At 39.6% G+C, this 10,947-nt stretch overlaps 1 protein-coding gene across 2 annotated transcripts; it reads right to left on the reverse strand.

Moving 5' to 3' along the window:
- Positions 1-929: 929 nt before the first annotated feature.
- Positions 930-10,938, reverse strand: LOC311503486 (copine-3-like). Of its 2 annotated transcripts, XM_084566225.1 has the most exons (17): positions 10,377-10,938; positions 9,527-9,691; positions 9,234-9,413; positions 9,035-9,109; positions 8,867-8,938; positions 8,681-8,761; positions 8,440-8,529; positions 6,678-6,776; positions 6,032-6,118; positions 5,275-5,334; positions 5,052-5,185; positions 4,386-4,440; positions 4,215-4,266; positions 3,409-3,542; positions 3,064-3,300; positions 2,869-2,983; positions 2,095-2,235 (listed from the first exon to the last, which is right to left on the reverse strand). In XM_084566225.1, the coding sequence occupies exons 2-16, from the start codon at positions 9,683-9,685 to the stop codon at positions 2,873-2,875; spliced, it is 1,626 nt and encodes a 541-aa protein (XP_084422351.1). In that variant the 5' UTR covers positions 9,686-9,691; positions 10,377-10,938; the 3' UTR covers positions 2,095-2,235; positions 2,869-2,872. The 2 variants fall into 2 exon arrangements, with proteins under 2 accessions (XP_084422350.1, XP_084422351.1); XM_084566224.1 differs by lacking the exon at positions 2,869-2,983 and having other exon boundaries at positions 930-2,235.
- Between the last annotated feature and the right edge of the window lie 9 nt (positions 10,939-10,947).

Genomic DNA, 10,947 nt, shown 5'->3' on the forward strand with positions numbered 1-10,947 from the left:
CTCCGTTTAAAAAAAATAATAGTCAAGGTGGAATATTACATGCGTTTTATTCTGAAAGTCTCCACCGGAAGTTACAGTAAACTCTCACTTGGCGCTCTTAAAATTTATGTATAATATCTTGAAATTTAATATTTAATATGCATTTAGAGTCTGTGAGTGCTACGTTGACTCATTATAGCTTAAATTCGCTACTCTTGTCAAAGTGCTTCCGGTTAGTTTTGTTTTATTTTGAAGTGACCACCGGAACTGTAAACAGTATACAAGTTCAGACTTTTTTAAACGCTCCTTCTTGTTAAAAATACATCAAATCCTTCAGTGATTTCTAGTTTAAAACTAATATAATTTTCCAGTAGCCTCTTAAACTGGGGAAAATCAAAAAAATACAAACACTCACTGTCTGTTGCCCCCCACCTCCTTCTGCTACTCTACAAAAGCATCATCCAACCCCTTCTACTCTACTGTTCCCCCTGTTTCTTCACCATACTAACTGTTGCCAGCAAGAATAAACTCATTAAAATCTCACACTTAGCATCCAAGATAATACAGCTTCCCACCCCCAGCCTCACTGATGCAAACGACACAGCCACCACACGCCTTGCCCGCACCATAGCAAGTAGCCCTGACCATCCCCTGAACCAGTTTTTCACCCTACTCCCATCTGGCCGCAGATACAGAGCCCTGGACTGGAAAAAAGCGCACTTTAAGAAGAGTTTTGTACCCTCAGCCATCACTGCATTAAACAAACTCCAGTGACAATAATCCATCCCCTCTATTCTTTTGTGTTTATGTTGTCTGCACTGTCCACTTTTGCTTGCACTGTGTTGAGGAGGGAGGGTAACTAGAGGGGAGGGGGGGGGGGGGGGGGGGGGGGGTATGGTGTGTCATATTATATGTTATATGTTATATGTGATGTGTGATTTTTTGTATGAGACTGTGATGTTAACATCAAATGCTGCTGTCTTTCTTTTATGGAATGAATTGATGTGTGAAGAAGAATATCCTTTATAGGACAATAAAGACTCTATCACTCTGAATCAGTATGAATCATTGTAGTATTTAATATCATATTTGTATTATATTAGTAGTGTAAGCAAACATCTTTCTGATCATTTTCCATTAAAAAAAAATAATAATAAGTAGAAGCTGGCATCTCATGCAGATTATATGACTTGCATTGCAAAGTACATTAATGTAAAATACTGATAAAATCAACGGACATGACAAATAAAGGTATACCACATACTATAAGACTGTATCAGTGATCAACATAAACAACAACTAAACATATACACGTAGTGATATGTACTGGGCCATTTTCGCAACAGTTGGTAAACAGAGAAGTTGTGCGACTTCATCTTAAGGCAGAGTGAACTTCTGATGTGTGTACTGTAAACGAGCCTTTTGCCAAACCTCCATGGAGACGGATCACCACAAACCGCTGTATGTGTACGTGGAATCAAGATCCTGTTCAGGTGTCAAAACAAACAGACACTATAATAGATTTTTGTACCACATAAAAGTACAAAAACAGGCACAAAACAACAGTTTTGTAGTGTAAAATCTACCCAAGCTAGTAATTTAAACAGTACTTAATGTTGATCCATTGTGTAAACATTACTGAAGCATACCTGAAATGTATTAGGTAAAAGCTGACATGAAACTGTGAAAAAACAGGGATTGATCATTTTAAGAAAAAAACAAAGACAACTTAATTACATATACCATCCATACCCTTGCTTGTGGACACACTAATTAGAAGGCTGGTATTAGCTGCCTCAGTTCTTAAGTCAAATTTCAATTAATTCCTTAAAAAAAAAAAAGGCAATACAACTGGAAATTTCTTAATCATCCTGGCACATAAAGTCAAATGCAAATGACATTAAATGTGCCTTTCCAAAAGACAACATCTGTGTACTATGGCTTTACACTATAAGGGATTTACAGTGTTTACAGATCACACATGCTGATACGGCTGTACACAACGTCAGAGTTAAAGTGGACTCTACCAAAAACAATGCACATAAAAAAGACGACTAGATAGTTGGAGCTTGGATATTAAGGAAGGAAGAGGAGGAGGATTGTTAGTTCTCAGCATGAATCGCTGGGAGGTGCAGATGCTGCGAGGTCGGAGAGAGGAGTGCCTTGGGATGGCCTCAGATTCATGCTGTTGAAGTAGCTCGACACCTGACCTGGGATTTCCTCCAGGACGCTCTTGGCAAGCATTTCTTGAGGAACCTAAAGAAGAGGGGCAGAGAGGGAGCAACAGTGTAAGACTGACAAACAAACAAAAGTAGGGGGTTGCAGATGAGCCAAACATAAATGTTACTGATGCTTCATTTTACTAAACATGAGCTATAACATGGTCATTACAGGTGCTCCCATGGAAGCAGGATTTTTGTTTTTAGTGAAATGTATTCATAACCTTACCTATAAATTAAAAACAATAAAATATAAAGTATGAGACCACTGATGTATTAGGTTTTCAATAAGTGTGAAAAAGCAAAATAAATCTTTAAATGGGATTATTAGTTCCAACATGTACATCCATGCTGCAATATAAAATATATATTCATCCAATACAAAGAGCAAGGTACAGCACTGGGGGTCTGCAGACAGACTACAGAAGCAACAAAAAAAATCAGTTCATCCTCATAAACATGACAATGTCTGAAGCAAAGGGCTTGAAAACCTCTGAAGAGTCAGTCAAAAGCAGCTACATAATGCCCCATATACTGCAAACTTAAAGGCCAGACATACAAACATAACTGGGATAAATATACTTCTCTGCGAATTCATGCAGCTATGGGAAGGGAAGAAGGAGGGGAATGGGATTAGGGTAGCATGTAGTAGTTGTAGGGGAACTCCTACATTTCTAGGAAGGACTGGGTTCGCTCGGGGGCTTCAGGTCAAATAAATTGAAGAAGGAGGCCACTTGGTCAGGCAACTCTGCCAGTACGCTTTGTGCAAGGGCTGCAGTGCCTGCCTGAAATAAAATATGCAAACATTGGAATGTGTGCATTATTTCAGACGACAGGTTTGCGTTATATATTCGGTGCAGCTTACGTTCTGGAACTGCCTAAACGGCACAAACTGCACGATGTCCCTCATGGCAGCCTCGCCCGTAGCCGAGCGCAAAATACCGTCGTCCCCGTCCAGGAACTCCATGGCGCTGAAGTCTGCTCCTCCGACCCCGACGATGATGATGGACATGGGCAGCCGAGAGGCGCTGACGATGGCGCTGCGCGTCTCGTCCATGTCTGTGATCACGCCGTCGGTGATGATCAGCAGAACAAAGTAATGCTGTGAAACGTCAACACAACAAGGGAAAAAAAAAATACAAGAAAAGGAGTAATTAAAGTGGCTTTAAGCTAAAGGTAAAATCAACAATTCAGACTTCTTGAAACTCACAGAGGCACTTTCCTGCTGCAACGCCTGTTTGCCAAAATGGGCTACGTGCTTGATGATTGGGGAAAAGTTTGTGGGGCCGTAAAGCTTCACCTGTGGCAGACACTGCTGGTAGGCGGTAACCACACCCTCTATACCTGAAATAATAATATAAAAAAAGGATTGAAGAAGTCATATCAGCCACAGTGTGCAACCTCAAGATGATAATAAACTTACAAGACAAGGACAGCCTGTATTGAAGTTCAGATTTGTTTTTTGTCCCCCAATAAAATCTCTATTCTCTCTAGAACAGTATGTAGAGAAACATGCTGCAGATCCATTTTGCTTGGTAAACAATCTCAACCCATAACAGTTAATTGCAACTGTCAGGAAACTGGGTGGCACCCATGCGTTCATAATGGATATTGTTTTTCAATCTTTTTGTGTCGGCTCTTCCTTTTACTGGCGAGCAGAATTCAACAAGAGCAGGACTGTTTTCGCTCGCCATAAGAGGGAACATAAGTGGGTCAGTTTTACCACGCTGATGGAGTGTTTTTGAAATGGGTTTTACATTTTCACGGTGACTGACACATCAATTTATTAGTATTTATTTGCCAGTTATTGCAGGGATTGCATGTTCAGTTCAGTTTCGAACACGTTTGAATATGTTTTCTGTAGGTTAGCAAAGAAAATAAAACTTGTGCCAAAGCAGAAGTTTGGTCGTAGAGGTCTAAGGAGACAAACCGCATCCTGACATGCCTCTAAATTTTGCTTAGTGTTCTATAAACACACGTCTGTGTTAATTATCAGTCTCTTCAGTTTGTTATTACCTGCACAAAATGGATTCGATGGGTTGAAGTTGAGGGGAAACTCGTGGCTAACCTGCAAACATGAACATCAAACCTGATTTGAGAAACTGATTCAAAACCAATCTTTTTCATGTATTAGAGAATTTAAAAAATAAAAATAAAAAATAAAAATATCATAAAAGAAAGAGTCACCAGCCACGAAGGAGGGATCTGAGCTCCAAAACCAAAAGCAGGAAACATCTTGTCACTACACAAAGGAAGTGATAAAAATGGTTAATGCCCAAGATTACACCACAAAGGATTTGTAGTAATTCACACTGATGTAACACACACACAGTGTTTTGCTGGGAATCCATTAATTGACCCATGCATTTGCAATGAACCTTGGAAATTACAGAGAGTGTTGGTCCAATAGACACTGCTGCTGCTGCTCCAGTGGTATCTCTTGGGGAAACTAGTTGTTTAAAGACGTGTTTTAAGTTATTGTCGGTCCCTCTGTGCAACTTACATTTTGTGCGTAAGATAAATGATTTATATAAATGTTTGTAAGTGTATACACTTGGCAGGTTTCACCTCGTGTTGCTGATGCCTGATGCTCATGTTGTGAAGTGAGATGAAAATGTCATTAGACCTAATTGAGGCTGTTGCGAGCAAGAGTGCTTATTATTCAGACATTAAAACCGCATGTTAGGATGAAATCGCATTATCGGGAGTGGTTTGGTGAGTGCACTGAATCCTGAGGGACTGACATGAAAAAAATATATAAATCTGACTGTAGAAAGACAGAAAACACACCACTAAATGATTTATGATGGATTAACGTTTTGTCCCAACGTAATCCAACATGCATCTACTTGCCTGTCATAATCCTGGATGACATTACCGACCGCCCAAATAGCTGCCAGGTACTCATTATAGCCCTGAGGGTTGATGTAGTGGAGCGACATCGGGGACTTGGGATCTCCATTGGAGCCTGTGAAATCAATGGCAATCTGGCCACAGAGAAGGGTGTTGGGAAAAAGTCAAAACATGTAAATATCTAGATTTATATTATATATTTTTAAGAATGAGTAGTACTCACAGTGAAGTTGATCTGACAGCCACCCATCACGTAATCCAGAAACGTGTACTCCTTCACTATCTGCAAAGGAATATTGGAGACGGAATAATTTAACTATTCAAACCAATTAATGCCACATAAAAACTGAGGTTTTACAGTTCAAACGAGACTGAATGCATTGTTTAAATCATTTAACACCAAGTAGAAGAAACACCGTATTTCTGGTGCGACTTCACTCCCCACCAAGGCGCATGGAAGAGGAAAAGAAGGAACAACTCTACTAGACCGACACGTTTCGGCTCAGGGTTATCAAAAAAACACTGGAAACAATCAATTTAAGTTAAATGGAAACGACTAATCATGTACATTCACATAAATACAGTATATACCAGCCAGGAAACGCCTGAAAGTGTGGTTTGGTTTCCTGGCCTTTCATTGAATCAGACTGGCAAAGGAAAGGGTGTTCAGCAATAAGTATAAATATCTATAAAAACAATAAAATTAATAAAACAAAAGACTGTAGAAACAGGGTACATAAGAGACACAAAAGTGTATATATATACTATGCATATATATATATAAAAAATACATAATCATAATAAAACAGCCTCTTTATGTGCAATATATAATATAAAATATATTTACTCAAATGAAGGCTACGAGCCGAAGAGCATCGGTCTAATAAAATTGTTCCATGTACCATAAGTGTTGCTTGAGTCTTGACATATCTACAATTTAAAACTAAGCACACATAAGAAAACTTTCATACACACAGTACCTTGCATTGTTTTATGACGATGACTCCGGAGTTTTTGTAACTTTTCTTCTTCTGTTTCTTCTTGCTGTTGATGCATTCGAACTCAGCCTGAGAAGATAAAAACACCACACAGGTGTCAGGATACACCTTCAGCATCTGGTTTTTATGTTCGTCCCATTAGACCGCAGAGAAAAGAAAAATGGACGACGCAGCTCCACTTCCTCCTATAGGTCAAACGGACGCTAGTATCCAGGGGGATACGGGCGGCGCCATCGTGGGAGTTTGGAGCCAGAGTCCAAGAGTGGAGCCATGTTGGTTCATACGCTAGACTTATTTATTTTTCCTACTCCTACGTTCCTATGGGACCATTTCAAAGCGTGGTTGTCAATGGCAACTGTCAATCATGATGTCACATCCTGTTTTTAGCATCAATTAACTGAAACAAAATATCTCAGTATTATATTAACTTCTTGTACTTGAGTTATTTAGTTTGGCCAAAGTCGCCCGACTAACATGGAGGGGGGTGGAGCTTATGACCTATACTGCAGCCAGCCACCAGGGGGAGCTCTACTTGCTTTGGCTTCACTTTGGAGGAGTTGGCATGGCATCCACTTTTTTTTACAGTCTATGGTTCGTCCCCAGACTGAGAAAAACACACTGAGCTCACCGCATATGTTTTCGTTGCATCCTGTATTTGACTGAGTGTGATCAGAAAGGATCCAATGAAGTCGTGAGATCCGCTGTTGTTGTAGTCGAGACAGTCTACCTGGGAAAGACAAGACAGTTAGTAAGCAAGACAAATTCAGTCAATTATGGTTTTTGACTTTGGTCTACCCAAGTGTGGAAATCAAAGTAGATGAGACAAAAACATGCTAGGAGTCTGAAGCTACCGTAAGGTAACGTACACCCGGACATCGAAATATCTACCAGAAACACACACACGCCGTCTAAATAGAAGATATCCCACTCAAGAGTCTGCACGCGGCAGCTTCTAAACACCGTCAGTGTTGAGAGAACAACTAAAGAGAAAACAACTCTAGACACAGGATGAAGCAATCAGTACAACTCACACAAACTGCATGATGCTACAGTCTGCTGATGAGATCAACGGCTAAGAAAGCTTATGAATGACTAAAATAAAGTGATCCATTTTAAAGGAAACCTTCTGTCTTTTGGGAAACTGACCCACTGGTTAACTTACCCGTTGAGACACAGTGTAATATTTATTTTGACGTTAAATCATTAACATCTGGAAAGGCAGTAACAGCCACAAATGCCAGATCTAGTGACATATCTAAACAAAAATGTATTTATTCGACTTTGAAGATTGTGAAGTAAAGTTTGTAACGTTTGGGAAGTTCCAAAGTTTAAAGTCCACATGGTTTCTGTTTCCACATATTTACTGTAAGCTTTTTCCGTACAAAACAGAGCCAGGGACGTCACCCTCTTCCTAAAATACCAGCTTGTTTTGATTTGTCAGCTCCAAAGGCATGAGAAAGTCAACCTGTCAACCTTTTCTTTACCAACTAGCTAAAAAATGACTTTTTTTTTGCCATTGTTGGATCAGGTACTGGAATTTAGATGACATATAGCTGTAGAAAAGTCAAATAAAAACACTTAAAAGCAACCAAATCTGACCTAATTGGGACTTTAAAGTGCTGTTAGTCCTGCTATCACTCTACTTTCTCATCAGGAAATACAGAAATCAGTGTTTAACCAGATACAAATGAATGGGTGACTATCCTTGATTCATTTAACGGGTAAGTCCACCAAAGGGCCAGTCTCCACAGAACTTTATTCCTTTAAGACAGATGAAGATGCGTCTAGGACTTTGGCCTGTCCCGTCACAGACGCCGCATCCTTCACGTGAAGAGCACTCAGTGTATTAACAGGTCAACTCACTTGTAGTGTTGACTGGAAAGCTGCTCTTCCTGATAAGTTTGCTTTAACGGAGTTAGAGGATGGAAACAAAAAAAACAAAACAGCAAACATAAACTAATGCTAAAACATTTCTTTATCTGTACCAAAATGATAAAATGATCCATTACGCACAATGTGGCCTTAGTTAAGTCTTTCACAAACAAAAGGAGGAAGCCCCAGGAGTATAATGTTTGTTGCTGGTGAGCTGGGAAAAACTAGTGTGATTTCTACTGAAAACAGTCTTCAAATACAGTCGGTCTGATCCTTGAAATTATAACATTTGAGATATTAACAACCACAACAAACATCATTTCAGTCCTGCAAGGAGAAGCTCATCCATGACTGAATGAGAAGTCGGCATTAGCAAGTATTAGTGTCAGTCACTGTTTCATATATGTACACATGTATCAACACTGGGATGATGCAGGAAAGATTAGAAATGGCCAAACACTACAAAAACGGAAGCTCTATAATATCCCAAATGTAGAAAAGGTTGATGTAATGTGTACCTTTATAGATTTCTCCACGTCACCTCCACATAGTGATTGCAGCGGGATTCGAAACGGTCTCCATGTGGGATTTAGGGTGTTTTTCACCACCTGCAACAGCACAGATTAAAAAAAAACACCTTGGCTGTAACTGTATAAACATAAGATGCCACAACTTCTGGTTAAAACTTAAGCTGGCCATTCACAATCTCTGAATCACTGAACCACAAACAGAGAGCTACACAGTGAGCGTTATCTGTACCTCTGTCCTGTGAGCCAACTGCCATCCAGTTTCTGTCTGCTTGTAAAATTCCAGGAATGGGTCGGATCTTCCAAAGAAATCCTGGAAATACATGAGAAAATAATAAGGAACTCGATCAAATAAATTACTTAATAATAAGCAATAATTATGAATTTATTAACATAATTCAAATGTGGTCATCCAAACCTTTTTGTCCAGTTTTCTTGCTGCAACTTCGAACGACGCCACCCTGTTGTCCGTTCTTTCTTCTGCACATATCTAGAAAGCATGCAACGTTTTTTTAAAAACAACAACAAACATATGCACACTTATTGATCCAAGATATGACAGCCTCCCTGGAAGAAATAAACTCACAGTAATGGTTCCTTTGCCGGCAGGCGTCTTGTTCTTCCTAACAAGTGGTCTCGTTAGTTTCCTTGAGGACACAATCTGAACGGAAAGACACATCTTAGCTTTTACAGTATAAAGAGCTTCAGTCTAATTAAGAGAAATACGCAGATAAATAAGCATTAGTGCAGATGAATGAGATTTAATGGGATGAGAGAGGGCTAACCTGTCCCAAGGTACACTCCAGTTCCCCCAGGAAGTCAGCCTCTCTCAGGCTACAGTCTTCACTGTCAATATCATACACTTCAAACCTCAGCTTCTGCACCATTTCAAAGTAGTAGTCGAGGACAAGAGTCTTTGAAAACTGAGGATTAAGGCAGTTCTGAATCTTCTCTGTTCTGCCAACCTGACACAAACGACAGAAATCATAATCTGAATTATTAAGCACAAGATCATTCCCGGTCTTTAGATTATTCCTGGTCTTTAAAATCAGCAGAACAAACATTTTAACCTGCTCACCTCAGTCCACTGTGCGCCTGAGGTGTTCATGAGAAGCACACACATAGGGTCAGACTTTGAGAAAGTGTCCATGTCCAGTAAATTCTCACAAGAGATGCTCAGCGCCACCTTGGTCACGCACTCTGTGGCCCCGGGCCCCGGGGTTCCTACTGCAGCCATCACAGCCTGGAGGACAAAAAGAAGCGAACATCAACACCAGTAAACAGAAAACAGTTATAAACTGAGATATGACACAATCTTGAGTGCATTCTTGTGCAGCACATGATCAATATCCCCCATTTGTTATGGTTTTGTTGCCCACGCCCAAATACATTTAGGAGCAAAGGACCAAGACAAACTACATTTAAATTATAGCTCTAAATGTATTAATGTGAATGCAGAATGTGTAGAAAGCCGAACAGTTTTCGACACCTCAGCGAAACCCAGAATAAAAAGAAACTAAATTTTCTTCTCAAGTAAATCATTTTATTCTGAAGTAAAACATTCGATGTTGTTTTATACACTGACATAACATTAACGTAAGGAGGAAAAAAAAAAAAGAAAAAGAAAAAGAAAAGCGTAAAACTAAAGATACGAGTAACGGCGACAACCCCCCTAAAAGAAAACAAACACTATTTCCACAGACAAATAAGCAAAATGTGGTTAATATTCAGATTAGTTACGTTAGCTAATATGTATTTTAATTTTAACCGTTAACGTTTACTCGAAGGACAGTTTAGTCACGTGACACGAAGAAAAAAATACAGTTTAACTCGTGTGATTTAGTAACAGCTCGTTAAACGCTCCTGATTTTGACAACGAACCCGGTGTATTAGTGTAAAAAAAATAAATATGAAGGTATGAGTCCCACCTTGGTTGCTAGTTTGTTAGCCGCCTGCTGTTCTGCCGTGGTTTCTACTAGCAGCAGCAGTAACACAGCAGCAGACAGCCTCCGGAGACTCTGTGGTGGGCGGTGCCCAGAGAGTCAGGGGGCCAGGGAGCCCCCTAGTTGCTGTGGCAGGAAGTGCCGCCCCCGTGGCAACTTCCGGTCCTCAGTGACCTCTGTGAGACAGCTGGTTTTCATTATTAGGTATAAATAATCTAATTATACTCAATATAAGTATAGATGTATAACTGAGAAAAATAAAATAAAAGATAGACTGTAAACTTAATGGGGGCAGCTCGCATATACATACATTTACAATATTTTAAAGCAGTTATACATACTTTTACAATATTTTTGTTATATGTCCCCTTGCCCTTATTGTCTCTGAGACAGAGAGAAGTTATATATAAAGTTAAATTATTTTGTGACTGTGAGCAGCAAACTGATCTGAATGGTAATTTAATAATAACTGTGAGTAAACTCACATGTGATGCTTTAGAGAGAGATATTACAGTCAGTGCTTAGGTTGGTGATTCATAACCTTAGTCAACACAGC

Source organism: Chelon labrosus (genome assembly GCF_963514085.1).
Source record: "Chelon labrosus genome assembly, chromosome: 18".
Taxonomy (NCBI): domain Eukaryota; kingdom Metazoa; phylum Chordata; class Actinopteri; order Mugiliformes; family Mugilidae; genus Chelon; species Chelon labrosus.

Excerpts from the sequence above, each read along its gene's own strand:
- LOC311503486 (XM_084566224.1), bottom strand. The coding sequence starts at position 9,685 with ATGGCTGCAGTAGGAACCCCGGGGCCCGGGGCCACAGAGTGCGTGACC. Across the intron at positions 3,543-4,214 it reads ATCGAATCCATTTTGTGCAG|GTATAGAGGGTGTGGTTACC; the intron begins GTAATAACAAAC and ends TTATTATTTCAG. Across the intron at positions 3,301-3,408 it reads TGCAGCAGGAAAGTGCCTCT|CATTACTTTGTTCTGCTGAT; the intron begins GTGAGTTTCAAG and ends GACGTTTCACAG.